Here is a 19,392-nt window from a genome sequence, read left to right on the forward strand (position 1 = left end):
ATATAAACAAATAGCTTTAACACAATGTGGATGTTTAGTAATAGAATTAAACATCTGGTGCTGTGTTTTCTATTAGGCAACTGTTATGTACTTTACAGGTATAGTTTAAGTTAATTAATTAATTTATTTTATACAGCAGGTTCTTATTAGTTTTTTATTTTATACATATTGGTGTATATATGTCGTCAATCCCAATTTCCTGATTCATCCCACCACCATCACCCCCGCCCCACCACTTCCCCCCCTTGGTGTCTATACATTTGTTCTCTACATCTGTGTCTCTGTTTCTGCCCTGCAAACCGGTTCACCTGTACCATTTTTCTAGGTTCCACATATATGCGTTAATATACAATATTTGTTTTTCTCTTTCTGACTTACTTCACTCTTTATGACAGTCTCTAGGTCCATCCACATCTCTACAAATGACCCAGTTTCGTTCCTTTTTATGGCTAATATTCCACTGTATATATGTACTACTTCTTTATCCATTCCTCTGTTGATGGGCATTTAGGTTGCTTCCATGACCTGGCTATCGTAAATAGAGCTACAGTGAATATTGGGGTGCATGTGTCTTTTTGAATTATGGTTTTCTCAGGGTATATGCCCAGTAGTGGGATTGCTGGGTCATATGGTAATTCTATTTTTCGTTTTTTAAGGAACCTCCATACTGTTCTCCATAGTGTCTGTATCAGTTTACATTCCCACCAACAGTGCAAGAGGGTTCCCTTTTCTCCACACCCTCTCCAGCATTTGTTGTTTGCAGATTTTCTGATGATGCCCATTCTAACTGGTGTGAGGTGATAACCTCATGGTAGTTTTGATTTACATTTCTTTAATAATTAGTGATGATGAGCAGCTTTTCATGTGCCTCTTGGCCATCTGTATGTCTTCTTTGGAGAAATGTCTATTTAGGTCTTCTGCCCATTTTTGGATTGGGTTGTTTGTTTCTTTAATATTGAGCTGCATGAGCTGTTTATATATTTTGGAGATTAACCCTTTGTCCATTGATTTGTTTGCAAATATTTTCTCCCATTCTGAGGGTTATCTTTTCGTCTTGTTTATGGTTTCCTTTGCTGTGCAAAAGCTTTTAAGTTTCATTAGGTCCCATTTGTTTATTTTTGTTTTTATTTCCATTACTGTGGGAGGTGGGTCAAAAAAGATCTTGCTGTGATTTATGTCACAGAGTGTTCTTCCTATGTCTTTCTCTAAGAGTTTTATAGTGTCTGGTCTTATATTTAGGTCTTTGATCTATTTTAAGTTTATTTTTGTGTATGGTGTTAGGGAGTGTTCTAATTTCATTCTTTTACATGTAGCTGTCCAGTTTTCCCAGCACCATTTATTGAAGAGACTTTCTTTTCTCCATTGAATATCCTTGCTTCCTTTGTCATAGATTAGTTGACCATAGGTGTGTGGGTTTATCTCTGGGCTTTCTATCTTGTTTCATTGATCTATATTTCTGTTTTCGTGCCAGTACCATATTGTCTGGTTTACTGTAGCTTTGTAGTGTACTCTGAAGTCAGGGAGTCTGATTCCTCCAGCTCCATTTTTTTCCCCTCAAGATTGCATTGGCTATTCAGGGTCTTTTGTGTCTCCATACAAATTTTAAGATTTTTTGTTCTGGTTCTGTAAAAACTGCCATTGGTAATTTGATAGTGATTGCATTGAATCTTTAGATTGCTTTGGGTAGTATAGTCATTTTCACAATATTGATTCTTCCAGTCCAAGAACATCGTATATCTCTCCATCTGTTTGTGTCATCTTTGGTTTCTTTCATCAGTGTCTTATACTTTTCTGAGTACATGTTTTTTACCTCCTTAAGTAGGTTTATTCCTAAGTATTTTATTCTTTTTGTTGCAGTGGTGAATGAGATTGTTTCCTTAATTTCTCTTTCTGATCTTTCATTGTTAGTGTATAGGAATGCAAGAGCTTTCTGTGCATTAATTTCGTATCCTGAAACTTTACCAAATTCATTGATAAGCTCTCGTAGTTTCCTGGTGGCATCTTTAGGATTGTCTTTATATAATATCATGTCATCTGCAAACAGTGACAGTTTTACTTCTTCTTTTCCAATTTTGATTCCTTTTATTTCTTTTTCTTCTGTGATTGCTGTGGCTAGGACTTCCAAAACTATGTTGAATAATAGTGGTGAGAGTGGACATCCTTGTTTTGTTCCTGATCTTAGAGGAAACAGTTTCAGTTTTTCACCATTGAGAATGCTGTTTGCTATGGGTTTGCCGTATATGGCCTTTATTATGTTGAGGTAGGTTCCCTCTACCCACTTTCTGGAGAGTTTTTATGATAAATGAGTGTTGAATTTGGTCAAAGGCTTTTTCTGCAACTATTGAGATGATCATATGGTTTTTATTCTTCTATTTGTTAATATGGTGTATCACATTGATTGATTTGCATATATTGAAGAATCCTTGCATCCCTGGGATAAATCCCACTTGATCATGGTGTATGATCCTTTTAATGTGTTGTTGGATTCTGTTTGCTAGTATTTTGTTGAGGATTTTTGCATCTATATTAATCAGTAATATTGGTCTGTAATTTTCTTTTTTTGTAGTATCTTTTTCCGGTTTTGGTATCAGGGTGATGGTGGCCTCATAGAATGAGTTTGGAAGTGTTCCTTCCTTTGCAGTTTTTTGGAAGAGTTTGAGAAGGATGGCTGTTAGCTCTTCTCTGAATGTCTGAGAGAATTCACCTGTGAAGCCATCTGGTCCTGGACTTTTGTTTGTTGTAAGATTTTTAATCACAGTTTCAATTTCATTACTTGTGATTGGTCTGTTCATATTTTCTGTTTCTTCCTGGTTCAATCTTGGAAGGTTATACCTTTCCAAGAATTTGTCTATTTCTTCCAGGTTGTCCATTTTATTGGCATAGAGTTGCTTGTAGTAGTCTCTTATGATACTTTGTATTTCTGTGCTGTCCATTGTAACTTCTCCTTTTTCATTTCTAATTTTATTGATTTGATTCCTCTCCCTCTTTTTCTTGATGAGTCTGGCTAAAGGTTTATCAATTTTGTTTATCTTCTCAAAGAACCAGCTTTTAGTTTTATTGATCTTTGCTATTGTTTTCTTTGTTTCTATTTCATTTATTTCTGCTCTGATCTTTATGATTTCTTTCCGTCTGCTAACTTTGGGTTTTGTTTTTTCTTCTTTCTCTAGTTCCTTTAGGTGTAAGGTTAGATTGTTTATTTGAGGTTTTTCTTGTTTCTTGAGGTAGGATTGTATTGCTATAAATTTCCCTCTTAAACTACTTTTGCTGCATCCCATAGGTTTTGGATCATCGTGTTTTTGTTGTCATTTGTCTCTAGGTATTTTCTGATTTCCTCTTTGATTTCTTTGGTGATCTCTTGTTTATTTAGTAATGTATTGTTTAGCCTCAGTGTGTGTGTGGGTTTTTTTATGGTTTTTTCCCCCTGTAATTGATTTCTAATCTCATAGCATTGTGCTCGGAAAAGATGCTTGATATGATTTCAGTTTTCTTAAATTTACCAAGGCTTGATTTGTTGACCCAAGATATGATCTATCATGGAGAATGTTCTGTGTGCACTTGAGAAGAAAGTGTAATCTGCTGGTTTTGGATGGAATGTCCCATATATATCAGTTAAATATATCTGGTCTATTGTGTCATTTAAAGTTTGTGTTTCCTTATTAATTTTCTGTCTGGATGATCTGTCCATTGGTGTAAGTGAGGTGTTAAAGTCCCCCACTATTATTGTGTTACTGTCTATTTCCTCTTTTATAGCTGTTGGCATTTGCCTTATATATTGAGATGCTCCTATGTTGGGTGTATATATATTTAGAATTGTTACATCTTCTTCTTGGATTGATCCCTTGGTCATTATGTGGTGTCCTTGCTTGTCTCTTGTAACATTCTTTATTTTAAAGTCTATTTTATCTGATATGAGTATTGCTACTCCAGCTTTCTTTAGATTTCCATTTGCATGGAATATCTTTTTCCATCCCCTCACTTTCAGTCTGTATGTGTCCCTAGGTCTGAAGTGGGTCTCTTGTAGACAGCATATGTTTGGGTCTTGTTTTTATATCCATTCAGCGAGCCTGTGTCTTTTGGTTGGAGCATTTAATCCATTCACATTTAAGGTAATTATTGATATGTATGTTCCTATTACCATTTTCTTAATTGTTTTCAGTTTGTTTTTGTAGGTCCTTTGCTTCTCTTGTGTTTCCCGCCTAGAGCAGTTCCTTTAGCATTTGTTGTAGAGCTGGTTTGGTGGTGCTGAATTCTCTTAGCTTTTACTTGTCTCTAAAGCTTTTGATTTCTCCATCAAATCTGAATGAGATCCTTGCCATGTAGAGTAATCTTGGTTGTAGTTTCTTCCCTTTCATCACTTTAAATATATTTGCCACTCCCTTCTGGCTTGTAGAGTTTTTGCTAAGAAATCAGCTGTTAACCTTATGGGAGTTCCATTGTATGTTATTTGTCATCTTTCCATTGTTGCTTTTAATAATTTTTCTTTGTCTTTAATTCTTGTCAGTTAGATTACTGTGTGTCTCTCCTTGGGTTTATCCTGCCTGGGACTCTCTGTGCTTCCTGGACTTGGGTGGCTATTTCCTTTCCCATGTTAGGGAAGTTTTCAACTATAATCTCTTCAAATATTTTCTCTGGTCCTTTCTCTCTCTCTTCTCCTTCTGGTACCCCTATAATGCGAATGTTGTTGTGTTTAATGTTGTCCCAGAGGTCTCTTAGGCTGTCTTCATTTCTTTTCATTCTTTTTTCTTTATTCTGTTCCACAACAGTGAATTCCACCATTCTGTCTTCCAGGTCACTTATCTGTTCTTCTGCCTGAGTTATTCTGCTATTGATTCCTTCTAGTGTATTTTTCATTGCATTTATTGTATTGTTCACCTCTGTTTATTTAATTCTTCTAGGTGTTTGTTCTTTAATTCTTCTAGGTCTTTGTTAAACATTTCTTGTATCTTCTCGATCTTTGCCTCCATTCTTTTTCCGAGGTCCTGGACCATCTTCACTATCATTATTCTCAATTCTTTTTCTGGAAGGTTGCCTATCTCCACTTCATTTAATTGTTTTTCTGGGGTTTTACCTTGTTCCTTCATCTGGTACATAGTCCTCTGCCTTTTCATTTTGTCTATCTTTCTGTGAACGTGGTTTCCGTTCCACAGGCTGCTGGATTGTAGTTCTTCTTGCTTCTGCTGTCTGCCCTCTGGTGGATGAGGTTATCTAAGAGGCTTGTGCAAGTTTCCTGCTGGGAGGGACTGGTGGTGGGTAGAACTGGGTATTGCTCTGGTGGGTAGAGCTCAGTAAAACTTTAATCCGCTTGTCTGTTGACAAGTGGAGCTGAGTTCCCTCCCTGTTGGTTGTTTGGCCTGAGGGGACCCAGCACTGGAGCCTACCCGGGCTCTTTGTTGGGGCTAATGGTGGACTCTGGGAGGGCTCACGCCAATCAGTACTTCCCAGAACTTCTGCTGCCAGTGTCCTTGTCCCTGCAGTGAGGTACAGCCACCCCCCCCCCCCTCTGCAGGAGACTCTCCAACACTAGCAGGTAGGTCTGGTTCAGTCTCCTATGGGGTCACTGCTCCTTCCTCCTGGGTCCTGATGCACACACTACTTTGTGTGTACCCTCCAAGAGTGGAGTCTCTCCCCCAGTCCTGTCCAAGTCCTGAAATCAAATCCTATTAGCCTTCAAAGTCTGATTCTCTGGGAATTCCTCCTCCCATTGCCAGACCCCCAGGTTAGGGAGCCTGACATGGGGCTCAGAACCTTCACTCCAGTGGGTGGACTTCTGTGGTATAATTGTTCTCCAGTTTGTGAGTCACCCACCCAGCAGTTATGGGATTTGATTTTATTGTGATGGCTCCCTTCCTACTTTCTCATTGCAGCTTCTCCTTTGTCTTTGGATGTGGGGTATCTTTTTTGGTGAGTTCCAGTGTCTTACTGTTGATGATTGTTCAGCAGTTAGTTGTGACTCCGGTGCTCTTGCAAGAGGGAGTGAGCACACGTCCTTCTGCTCCACCATCTTGGACCAATCTCCTAGTCTGTTCTTTTAAACTGAGTTTTCTTTTCAAAAAGATAACCTACCTACAAAGCACAGAATTCATAAGGTGCATAAAGGTATACAGTGAAAAGCGTGCCCCCTCCCCCAGTTCCCTGTCTTATTTTGTTTCACCCCTTCTTGTATCTCCTTTCATATGGTGCATATGCAGGCATCATTATGAATATATTATTTTCTTCTGAAAATGATAGAATTCTCTCCTTCACTCTGCTTTTTTCTAAACTTAAATTTTTATAGCTTGGTGATTGTAACACAGCAGTACACTTCCATATCAACTTCATTTTTTTAAAAAAAGAGCAACTGTCTAGTGTTCCCTTGAACAGAAAAACTATAATACATGTACCTTTTCCCTTATGATGAATTTTTTGGTTTGTTTCTAATTTTTCACTATAGATAATACTTAAATGGATAACACCGTAGAGGGATACCGTGTAGCATAGTGCTTAAGCGAGCTGTCCCCTGAACCTGACGCCTGGTTTCTTACTGGCTAAAGAATCTTGGACAATTGATTTAAAGTCTCTTTGCTTGAGCTTCTTCCCCTGTAAGATGGGTCTGATGATAGTACCTACCTCCCAGGGTTTTTGTGAGGACTAAAGGAATTAATATATAAGCAGCGATGAAAACAGCACCCAGCACGTGTAAAAGCTCAGTAGGTACTAACTCTTACCATCGTAGAATTTGCTGGGTCCAGCGGTATGAGTGGCTTTAACTTTGATAGATTTGCTGCACTGCCTTCCATCAAGGTGGTCAGCGTACCCCCATGGCAGCACGTGCAAGTGCCTGTTTCCCCACAACCTTGCCAACACAGCAGGTTACACAACTTTCTGAACTTGATCAATCAGAGAAAATTTATAATTTAATTCAGATATTTTTGGCAAGCCAACTCTATACCAGCCAAGCGAGTCAAACCTTTGCTGAGGCCCTGGAGGTGCAAAGTCCAGGCTCATGCGGATGGTGTGTGAGCAGCACACTGCAGTGTGGTGAACCCTGCACCCACGTGGGACGTGACAAAGGTTGTTCTTTGCTCTTCTGCCAGAACATTTCAGTGAGTCAAGAGAGATATAAATAATAAGGCCAACTGAGAGCAGACTTTTCACTCCACCCCCAGAATATGAAGAGGGAGGGTTGCCAACCCTGAGTATGGCTCTGTCCCCATCATAGACAGCTGAGACTCCACTGAGCTGTTTGTCCTGCTCTCTCATGTCTAGTCTCCTTGATTCTCTTAGGTTCACAGTGTTCTTCATTGGTTTTCAGAAAGCCATGTCTTGGTAATTCTAAAGGAAACTTTTTTTCTGGAAGTTTCTGGTGCCTGGGTCACAGTGAACCGGGGGCAGAGAAGGGGCAAAGTTTTCATAGATCCCTGCCTGCACCGTCTCCAGAAGAAAAAGGAGAGTCATTTGTGGTCATTATTAGTCAAGTCATTTCACCTCAACAAGTATGTATGAGTGCTATCACTGTGCAAGGCACAGGGCTGGATGCCGGGGTGAGTGAGGCCCAGTCCTGGTCCTTGGAGAGCTCCATTTCAAATGCAGGAAGTAAATATTATGTAATTATCTCTCTGAGATCAGTTTCCTCACTACTCCTAGTGGCAAACATAGATCAAGTACCAATAATGTAGTGCAGTACACAGTCCCACAACAACCCTATGAGGCAGGTGTTATTTATTTATTTTTATATTTATTTATTTTTTAATTTGGCCGTGCCGGGTCTTAGTTGTGGCACGCGGGATCTTCGTTGCGGCACGCGAACTCTTAGTTGCGGCATGTGGGATCTAGTTCACTGATTAGGGATCAAACCCGGGCCCCCTGCATTGGGAGTGCAGAGTGTTAGCCACTGGTCCACCAGGGAAGTCCCAAGGCAAGTGTTATTATTATCCTTGCTTTACAGATAGGGAGACTGAGGCCCAAAGAGCAGCACCAGGGCCCAAACCATGATTCTATACCACTTCTCGTTAGTAACGTGGCAGTGATAATCCCTGCCCTCCACCCCTCCAGAGACTTGTAATGAACAGAAGAAAGCACGTAAAGGCACTTTTCAAAACTGTTATAGAGTCTATAAGTGTAAGGTGACTTTGTAGTATCTGTTACAGTCCCCTGTAATCATTTCAGCAAAACCCCATTGCATTAGGTGTTCTATTTTAAGATGTACGTAATGCTACCTTTGAAAGATTGTCAAATGAACTTGAGAATGACTTTCAATATTTCCTTCCAGGAGATTTCCTGGGCATGGGTATTCCTTTAAAATAGAAACAGTCTAGGTGAGGTTCATTGCCTAGAAGATGAAAGATGAAGACCTAATGTGAACATGGGTTTAAAATAACCAGCTTGGGGGGAGTTGGGAGGACGCTTTTGCAGTGGATGGTTGGAGGAGAAGCAGAGTTATTTATTTTTCTGTGCACACTTTAACAATGGAGAGAGCCCTGGGCAGAACCTGAGAAATGCCTGATGGGGAACCCAAGAGTGTGAATTAGGGGCAGTTAACTCAGGATACACCGAGAGTGGCTCAGGGTGGGTCCTGGGAGGAACTCACTGGGATCACAGGCAGACAAACAGAAAAGGGAGGTTGGAGAGTCCGCTCCATTTGGAATTCAGAGAAATGAGTATTGGCGGGCTTGAAAGTGCTCTTTCAGCCAACTGTTCATTTCCATGGTCAAGTCCGTTTGAGAAATACTCAGATGGCATCCCAGCTCCTTTTGAATGATGCACTTTGACCCAAAACACCAAGTACAGAAGGAGGGTGGGTGAAGGAAGGGAATGTTTTTGTCATTTATACGGTCTGTTGGTCCCCTCTGCTGAACCATTAGTTTGTTGAAGTCAAGAACTGTATCTCATTAATCTTTATCCTTCCAGCACTTAACATACCTGAATGAGGCAGATGTTTACACTTCCTTGTACATTAACTGATCCATGACATGACAACTGAATGAATGGGACTGAGGGTGCCATTCTGAGTTAGATTAGGAACACCTTCAAAAATTAACCTTGGCCAGAGGATGATTTAGAAGAACACTGGGGTCCTTCAGTTACTTGCAGGGAGGGGGAGGATTCATCTCCCTTTTGGGAGGAAGGATGCTCTTGTCTCTGGTGTCATGGGGGCTGGAAACAACTGAACAGAAACAGAAAAGATTACCGAGTTTACCTCCCTGTTGATTGTCTCAGGTCACACAGCCTTCATCTCTCAGGTTGATTTTGAGTGTCTCTTTTTAGATACTTATGAGCAGCACTTTTGTACCACCCAGTTTGAACTCACCCAGTTAGGCCCTGACACTGGCAGCTGGCGATCATGCTAACAGCATAGCCGAGTGCCAGTGCAGTCACATGGAATGACACGAATGGTAGTGGAACGACCCAGGAGTCCAGTCCTGTGCTGTTCTCCAGTGGCCGTGTGACCTGAGACAAGTCGCTAGACTTCTCTGATTTTAGATCCCCCTCTGTAACACAAGGATGGGGGTGTCTTTCCTGCCCACCTCACTGAGTTGCAGGCATCCATGAGTTAATGTATGGAAATGGATGAATGCTATGTAGTGGGGAGCTGGTGTAGTCATCCGAGTGCATCATCAGCCTTTTTAAGCATTTTCCATCCTCTCCTGTTTCTGGACTCCTGCCCAGGATATATCAGTGGTCGATAAGGTAGCCCAGAAATTATATCCTGCACATTCTCTTTCATGGTCTTCACAGTGGCTCAGAGTACATTTGAACTTCTTGATCAGTCTTACTACACGTTTGATGTGTCTTTTCAAAAAGCCAGCTTTCAGATATGTTGGTCAGATCTATCTTTTTCTATGTCATTAATTTTGTCTTTCATACCTCTTTCCTTCTACTTACTTCAGGTTTATTATGTTATCCTTTTTCTAACTTCTTAAATGCTCTCTAATAAATACGTTTTAAGGCTACGAATTTCCCTCTAAGTATATATCTTTAGCTGTATCCCAGAGTTTTGAAGTTTGTCTCATTTTTAAACCTAATTTCTTATTGTTTTCTAATTTTATTGCATTGTCATTAGATAATATGGTCTTTAGAATGTCAACACTCTGAACTATGTTGAGATTTGCTCTGTAGCCTGCTGTGGGGTCAATTTTTTTTAATGTTTCCTATGTGAGAGCAAAGAAGTAGTCTCAGTTTGGTTGTTAAAGTTTATATATTTGAATTCTAGTTCTGTGATATATTCACTGTATGACCTAGGGCAAGGTACATATCCTCTCCTGCTTCAGTTTCATCACCTTTAGAATGGAATGATTCACACCTCAGAGAGTTGAGGGCCTGGTGCGCACCAAGCATCATATAAACGTTAGCAGTGATTACTATTCTTTTTTAGCTATTAGGCTTAGCTTATTAATCTTGTTCAAATCTTTCATATCCTAGCTCATTTTGTGTACCTGATGTATGAGTCTCTGAGAGGTATGCATTAAAATCTCCCACTATAAATTTGCTTAGTTCTCCCTACATTTCTGTACACTTTGCCTTATGTTTTCAGTCTCTGTTGTTAGGTGTCTACAATTTCATTATTAGAGCTTTTTAGTGAATGATTCCTTTTACCAGGGTGGAGATGTTGATATTGAATTGAGCCACTTCTTATTTATTGTGATTACTGGTACCATTTAGATTGTTTTGGCCACTTATTTTCCTTGTAACCTTCCATTTTCCTTTTGAAACCTGGACTAATTAACTTTGATCATCATGTATGTATTTATAGTACAGTATTACGCTATTCTGATTTTTTTTGTTGTTCCATATTTACTATGCAATTTTCCCCCACATTATACAGAACATGTGTTTATAACAGTTGTCTCACAAAGCTCTTTTGCTTAGATTATGATCTTTGCTCTGGGCTTTATAAGAATTGGAGAGCTCCAAGATAATTCAATGCCCCAAATACCTGAAAGTACAAGGCAAAGGTGGTCCTTTTAGCCTCAGGTCCACGTGGAGATTGTAAGCTGGTCAGTGACATCATTTTTGAAAGCGCACAACAATGAAGCAAACTCACTGGGTCCTGCACCTAGAACATGTCAACCAGTTAGACTTCAGTGTCCAGTTACACACACTGAAGAGAGAGGATTCAGGCAATGGAAAATGGCCATGCTGAACGTTCTTAGTTACTGGCTGTAGGACTTATAACAATTTGAAAACTATACCTGGGATTACTTTTACCCTCATTTATCTTCCAGGATGGGAGAGGGAGAACACTTCTATAACTAATACAAAGCAGAAAACCTTTTGTCTGTTTCATTTATTGCTGTGTCCTGGAACAGTGCCTGGAACGTAGTAAATGACCACTAAATATTGTGAACAAATTATGGTACCAAAATAATTGTTATGGGAACTTTGAGAAGAAAGAGCATAATTGCAACAAAAGAGATTGTGAAGGCTTCATGGAGGAAGTGACAGTTGAGTAGAGCTTTGAAGGATAAGTGGGGTCTGGAGATTAAAGACTGTGCATCAGTTAGGGTTTGACCAGAGGAACAAATTACTAGAAATGATATAGAACATGGAATTCCTTTTGGGAAATAACCTGACATGATTGTGGGAGCCAGCTAAATACTTTATGTTCAACTGTTGCTCCGGAATCTGGTGTGGGGCTTAAAGTGGGCCTAAAGCAGGGCAGGCAGCCAGAAGGAAAGAAGGACAGATGTAGAATGGGGAAGACCAAGGGCGAATGCAACCCTGAAACTGAGCTGGAACAGTGTCAGTTTCTGAGGCTGATGAAGCTCCAGCTTTGGTGATACGTGTGACCTGTGGGAGAGTCTGGCATCCTTCATCGTAGAGCCAAACGTGCCCTTGGCCCAGGACACAGAGAAGCCTAGGGATGGTCCAGCAGGAGGCAGAAGAGCTGAGAGCTCCCAAACTGCCCAGTCCACCAAGCTGAGCCAGCAGATTGGTGACAGTGTGCATGAGCTCCAGCCACCCCTGGAGCCCTGCATCAGGCATCCAGAGGCTTAGAAAGATAAAGCCTGCTGCTTTGTGCTCATCTTCCAGACCTTGCACAAAGTCAGCTGGCCCAGAACATGCAGGGAAGGGAATCCTGGGAAATGTAGCTCTGACTTAACTACGTTGGCTCAGAACACATCACCCACAAAGGGAAGACAAGGGCTTAGGTAGAATGGCTGTGGAGGCAGAATGGCCCCTTAGCCTCTAACAGGCTGTGCTGTTGGGCACTCTGGACAGGTCCTCCGGGCAGGGGTGGACAGTCACTTCCCAAATGCCCCGCCACCCTGATTCTTCAGAGGGGTCCAACATCACATGGGATCAAGATTTTGTCCCACTTAGAGACACCACAAAGTTCTCGGAACTTAAGAATTATGAAGGCACTAAGGGCTCCTGAGCAGAGCTGGAAAACACCCAAAGTTTGGGCCACAGCCGTCCCTACACCCACACCTTCCAGCCGCGTGCCCTGCAGATTTCTCACGAGAAGTGCAGTTAGTCCCAGCTGTTGCCCCCAGGGGACATGGTGGGAGCATGGGGTGAGTGTGGGAGAAAATGGTCCTCCTGCTGTCCTAGAGTGGCCCGTGAGTTATTTGGGTTTATTTATGTCATGTTTACCGAGCGTAACCATGTGCCACACGCTGTCCTCGGAACCAGGAAAACAATGGTGAAACAGAGCAGAGTCCCTGCCCTCATGGGGCTTACCTTCCAGTGAGGGAACCAGAATTAAAAAGTAGACAATTAACATCACTGGAAAACAAACAGTGAGGTCGTACAGCAAGGTGGGAAAAAGAAAGTGGGAGGGGGTGTTATTTTAGAGAAGGGTAGTCAGAGAATAATCCTGGGGAATGTTACTTTGAGTACTTACTGTGTAGCTAATACTGTTCCAAGGATGTTACATTCGTTTACATTTACATGCATTTAATCCTCACGACAACCTAAGTAATTTTCCCAAAGTTACATCATCAATAAGAAGAACTGGGATTCAAACATAGGCAGTCGGCTGCCAGAGCCCAAGCTTTAAACAAGGGAAGGATTCTTGGTGGTGGTGACTGAAGTGAGGAAGCACATAAATGTCACAGGGTAGAGCATTGCAGGCAGCGGGAACAACCAGTGCAAAGGCCCTGTAGCAGGTACATGCTTGTCGTTTGGAGGAAGTGAGACCAAGTATTCAGTTCTGGACGTGTGACGGTTTTGAGAAGCTTATTAAGCATCCAAGAGCTATCTGGAGGGCAGTTGGATATACAAGTCCAGACTTTAGGGGGAAACTTGGAAATAGAGATAAAATTGTTTGTCATCAGTATCCATGGAATTAGATGAGACACTAAGGAGTGAGAGAGAAAAGAGAAGTCCAAGGACTGAGGTCTAGGGCAGGGGAGGAGGAAGTTTTAGCAGAGGAGACCGAAAAGGCGCAGGTGCAAGAGAGGCGGAAACCCAGGAGAGGGGGCTGCATGGAGAAGGGAGTGATCAGATATTTCCAATTCTGCAGAGAGGTCCTGTTAGCTGAGGCCCGAGGAGTGACCATTGGATTTGGCAACGTGGAGGTCATCATTGGCCTTGACACTGGTGGCCTTTCAGACATTAGAGTACACGGAAGGCAACCAAAGCAGTTTCATTCTGTGTCAAGTGGGGAGGGGAGCCCAAGGCCACATCTTACAGCCTCAGCTTTGCCCCTCTCACCCCCGAGGGTCCCTGGAGCACAGTTTGAAAACCACAGATGTAACCAACCCCTTTGTTTTACAGCTCATGAAGCTCAGGTCCAGAAAAAACAGACAAGGCTGGCTCAAGGCCAGGCACATAGTTAGCAAGAAGCCCAGGTTGCAATTTACTAATATTTAATGAGATTTCTCAACAAAGAAATCTGTCCTAGCCTGTCTTACCCTGTTTTCCGTGGACAGTGGTTACTGTAACAAGTAGAAGAATCAAAATAAGAAAGTCTTCACCTTTCTATCTCTGCAGAAAGGGGAAATGATAACAGACAAATTCAACCTCATAGAAAATTCCGAAGCCTCATTATTACCTCATGGTTTCCATATTGTCCTCCCACCATACCCCATTTCCCAAAGCTTCTGGTCAAGTTCCATGTTTTCTGATCCTGTGTGATAGGATGTAGCAGACTGCCACCTGTAAAATGCATATAATAATAATACCAGTTGCTCCCACTTATAGACCAGTGGCTGTTGCTGGCACTGTTCTCAGATCCCCACAGCAGGGTCAGATTCCCCGATGGCATTTCATTTCCACTCCTCACTGGTGGGAACCGTGGACAAGCTACTACCTCGCTCCGCGGTTTAATTTCGTCAGCTGTGTGACATGCTTGGTAGACTGGAAACAGGACACGGGGATAAGGGCTGACACTGCTCCTAAGCAAGGCAGGGGGCTCAGCACTGAATCATCACAGGCCTGCGAGCTGGGCACTGCCACTGGATTGCAGGGGGCTCTTTCTCCTCCACCCTCTGGTTTGATAAACCACAAGTTGACTCAGAGAACTGTACTTCGTCTCATCTTGCACCTGTTTTTGCCTTAGGATCCATACTTGAGGCCGAATGAACCTTCTCAGACTCTGCCCAGAGGAGAAGAGTTTCAAGACAAGCTAGCAGCTGAAGAAGGAACCAACAGTGATGAAGAGGAAAGGTACAGGAGGACAGGCAGGCTTCTGAGGTCTCCAGTGAATGAGGACTCAGACTTGGAAGGATTCATTCATTCATTCATTCTGTTCTCACGTGTTTATCACCACCCCCTGCATGATGCTTAGGGAGGGAACAGACATGTCTTGTATGCCTCCAGCACAGCTATGGACTTTACCTGAATTATCTTATTTAATTGTCACAACAACCCAGAGGGACCCTTTTGTATATTAAGAACCTGAAACTCAAAAGGGTTAATAAACTGCCCCAAATTCAGACAGACCTGGACTGGCCCCAAACCTCTGCTCCCTATTATTCCAAGTGTTCTTAACTAAGTAAGGGAGATGAGGGAGCTTAGTCACTGAGTGGAAATCTCCCACCTTTATCACCTATATTAGTCAGCTTTTGCTGTTGTAACCAACATTCCCAAAATATCGGTGGTTTTAGCTCATAGGTCAGCTATCTTTATTCTTGGCTCTGCTAAGCTCTGCTATTTTTATATGAGCTTGTTTCCTGACTGAGAGTCAGCTGTTATTGCTCTGCCCCAAACCATGGGTAGAGTTTAAGTCTGCTCAGATGGCTTCCCATGCTGGGACTGAGACTGATGGATTAGCCTCTCCAGGGCATGTTGTTGTCGTGGTAAAGAGAAGAAACTCAAAAAATATGATGGAAACATGCAGTGCCTCTTAAAGCCTACACTCAGAACTGCATTCTCTCATTTTTACCCATATTCCATCGGCCAAAGCAAGTCACATGACCAAAACTAATATCCCTAGGCAGAGGAGAATATGCTTGCCACATGTCTTAGTTAGCTTGGGCTGCTATAACAAAATACCATACGATAGAAGTTTATTTCTCACAGTTCTGGAGGCTGGGGAGTCCAAGATCAAGGTGCTGGTCCATTCAGTTCCTGGTGAGAACTCTCTTCCTGGTTTGCACATGGCTATCTTCTTCTTGTGTCCTCACATGGTGAAGAGAAAGGCGGCAGACAGTGTGGGAGGAGGTCTCTCTTGTGTCTCTTCTTATAAGGACACTAATCTCACCATGAGGGCTCCACTGGCCCAACCTAGTTACCTCCCATGGCCTTATTTCCAAATACCACCATTGGTGATTGAAGCTTCACCATGTAGATTTGGGGAGACACAATTCAATCCATAGCATCACACAAGGCAGAGGAAGGGGAGAGTGAATATTTGCTGAACAATAATGATCTGTCACACCACCTCACAAGATTCTGATACAGTGGGTCTGGGTACATCCCAGCCCTATGTCTTTTGAGAAAGCTTCCCAGGTGATTCTGAGGCCACCACAGTTATAATCCATTGCCCCACACTAATCATCGGCTGTGTGGGGTCCTGACAGATGACATGGAAGCCATGCTACCATCTGGCAGCTCTTCAAGTAGTTGGTTGCCATAGTCCATTCAGACTGCTTAGCAGTGGCTTATGAGCAACAGAAATTTATTTCTATGGTTCTGGAGGCTGGAAAGTCGAAGGTCAAGGTGATGGCAGGTTCTGTGTCTGGTGAGGGCTGACTTTCTACCTAATAGAAGGCATCTTTTCACTGTGTCTTCACAAGGTGGAAGGGCAAGGGAGTTGTCTAGGGTCTGTTTTATAAAGGCACTAATCCCATTCATGAGGGTTTCACCCTCATGACCTAATCACTTTCCAAAGCCCTCATTTCTTTTTTTTTCTTTCTTTTAAATGGGTATTCACATTTATTTATTTATTGAATTTTATTTATTTTTTTATACAGCAGGTTCTTATTAGTTATCCATTTTATACATATTAGTGTATACATGTCAATCCCAATCTCCCGATTCATCCCACCACCACCCCCCACCACCACTTTCCTGCCTTCGTGTCCATACATTTGTTCTGTACATCTGTATCTCAGTTTCTGCCCTGCAAAAATTGTACCATTTTTCTAGGTTCCACATATATGCATTAATATATTTGTTTTTCTCTTTCTAATCTGTAGAGAATCCAAAGGCCTCATTTCTTAATACCATTATATTGGGCAATAGGCTTCAAAATATGAATTTTGAGGGGACAGAAACACTTATAGCATTGAGGAAGCAGAGCCTATACTCCTAAATCATATCAATGGCAGTGTCAGGTACCCTGTAGTCCAGTGAACTCTTCAGCTAATAATACTTCCACAGGTCCCTCCAGATTCTGTCTCAGGATCTATGAGGTGTAGAACCATAGAAGTTAAAGAGCACAGACTCTGGAGTCAGGCCTCCAGACTAAATCCTGGTACTGTCACTTACCACTGGCAGCCACAAATCTTGTCCTGTTTAAAACTCACAATTCCAAAGGGAAAGAAATAATCTTTACTGTGAAAATACTGGCAGGAATTTGAAAGAAGTTTCTAAGGGGCCCAACTTGGGACACATGTGCATCTCTGAGCCAGTCTTTCTGGCTAAGGAGATGCCTGGCTCTGATTGGCCAGGTATGTGTCACATGCCCTTCCCTGGGGCCAGCTAATGATGAGGGCAGAGTTAGCTGCACCCAAACCCTGTGGACTAAACAGGACCACCATGGAAAGAGGAAAGGCTTCCCCAAGGAGAAGATGCTGGGCAGAGCAACAGCAGTGGTGGTCACAACAGACTTGTCTTTTTCTCCCACATAGCTATATTGATAAAGGGGTTCCTCAACTATAGAACCAAATGAGGAGGTGTGGGGTCTGTAAGCTTTTTCCACAGTGGTTTTAGTGGGAGTGTAAAGGCTAAGCAGTGATGAGAAAGGAATAGAAAGATCCAAGGTTAGAGGCTGCAGGACAGAACAAACGCATTGGCTCCTTTAAGGGGTGAGGCTACGTATTCAGTAGTTAACCCCTCGAAGGATGCTTGTCAGGGAACTTTTGGCATGGTGGCTGTAAGAGGGAGGTGGCTTTTCCAGTGGCTGTTGATTTGAGGTGGGGGGTAGCAGGTCACAATCAACTTCAAAGGGAGCATGGGGAGTCAGGAGAGTTAGCTATGGCTTGCTTTGTGAGAGATGGTAGGATAAGATCAGGTTTTTAGGATATGAGGGAATTTGGGGCAATAAAATGGAGTAAGAGAGGGGAATTCCCATTAGTGGTGTTCCAGGGAATAATGATGATGATGAAAATATTTACTGAATGTTGGATAACCCATTTCATCTTCATTAGGTAGACACCATTATTGAAATACTTCATTTTATTTTATTTTTAAAAATATTTATTTATTTATGCCTGCGTTGGGTCTTTGCTGCTACACGCCGGCTTTCTCTAGCTGTGGCAAGCTGGGGCTACTCTTCATTGCGATGTGCGGGCTTCTCATTGCAGTGGCTTCTCATTGCGGAGCATGGGCTCTAGGCTCACAGGCTTATGTAGTTGTGGAACGTGGGCTCAGTAGTTGTGGCTTACGGGCTCTAGAGCGCAGGCTCAGTAGTTGCGGTACATGGGCTTAGTTGCTCCATGGCATGTGGGATCTTCCCAGACCAAGGCTTGAACCCGTGTCCCCTGAATTGGCAGGTGGATTCTTACCCACTGCACTACCCGGGAAGTCCCTGAAGTACTTCATTTTAAAGATGAGGGAAACTGAAGGACAGAGAGGTTAAGTAACTTGCCCATCTACTTACACTGCCAGTAGATGGTAGGATCCAGATGATAGTTTCTCTGGCTCCAAAACTCATGCTTTTAACTACATCTCAACTTAGGGCAGCTGTTCTTATGTGCCACATGAAGTTCCACAGTTTTTCTACTTTTCCAAGGTCAGTCTCTCCTTTAATACTCAATAATAAGGACTGAAACTTCCACTTCCAGGCATGACAGGGTAACTGATACTAGACTTGCCCTCTTTCTGTAAACAACTATAAACTGAGCAAAATATATGAGACAGCTCTTTTGAGTAGTAGGACAATATGCAGAGAAGGACCATGTCCTTCAGAAGGGAGACATGAGTTGAATCCCGTAATCACTCCACATTTGCTCCTGCCTCTCTCCCTGGGGACAGTGCCAACCACAGTGCAGAGAATTGGAGGCGAGCTGAGCTGAGCAGGCAGATGTCAGGGCTCAGGGCTGCTAAAGCAGCTGGACTTTGTAAGGTAGGGTACCAGAAGAGAGGATCCTATGTGGGGGGGATGGAGGGCAGAAATTTATGAGAGTTTTCCGTAGGTCCTTGCCAGGGGCTTGAGTGAGCATGTACAAGTTGGGACTCCATGAGGCCTGGGAGTGTGCTGCTGCCATGGTGCTGAGGAAGATGAAGATACCAGAGATTCAATGCTAGCAGACATTGGAGTCTCAGCTCAGCCAGAATAAAAAGGCCTTTCTGAGCTCTCTGAGCATTTAGTTGAGACCTCAGAAAAGTAACACTTTAGGAGTAAGAAACATACCCTATAGGGTAAGGGCCACACCCTAGAACAAAGGACAGTGTTGAAATATACCTGCTCTAACAAAAGACAAATCCAAGCTTAAAAGGATCAGAAAGAGCCTTCAGTAATTTAACTGGCTGTCATAACAAAACTCAACACTTTTGAAAACAATTCATAATACAGACTCCCTACATTGTATTATCCACAATATTGAGCATTTGATGAAAACATTATGAGACGTGGAAGGACGCAGAACAGTGCAACCTGTAATCAAGAAAAAAAATCAGCCAATAAAGCCTAAAATGACCTAGATATTGGAATTAGTAGACAAGGACTTGAAAGCAGTTGTATGAGCTATGTTCAGGGACATAAAGGAAAAGATTGTTATAATGAGTGAACAAATAGGGAATTTCAGCAGAGAAATGAAAACCTTGAAACTAACGGAAATTCTAAAACTGTAAAGTACAATATCC

The 19,392-nt window shown here is 42.3% G+C and overlaps 1 protein-coding gene across 1 annotated transcript in view; it reads left to right on the forward strand.

Moving 5' to 3' along the window:
• Window positions 1-19,392, forward strand: part of FAM184B (family with sequence similarity 184 member B) — a 111,383-nt gene that overhangs the window by 61,794 nt on the left and 30,197 nt on the right. Inside the window, exon 8 of the mRNA XM_024741812.1 lies at window positions 14,483-14,589. Within this exon, the coding sequence (XP_024597580.1) occupies window positions 14,483-14,589 (107 nt within the window). The remainder of the gene's footprint in view (window positions 1-14,482; window positions 14,590-19,392) is intronic.

Source organism: Neophocaena asiaeorientalis, unplaced genomic scaffold (genome assembly GCF_003031525.2).
Source record: "Neophocaena asiaeorientalis asiaeorientalis breed wild unplaced genomic scaffold, Neophocaena_asiaeorientalis_V1.1 scaffold218, whole genome shotgun sequence".
Lineage (NCBI taxonomy): Eukaryota > Metazoa > Chordata > Mammalia > Artiodactyla > Phocoenidae > Neophocaena > Neophocaena asiaeorientalis.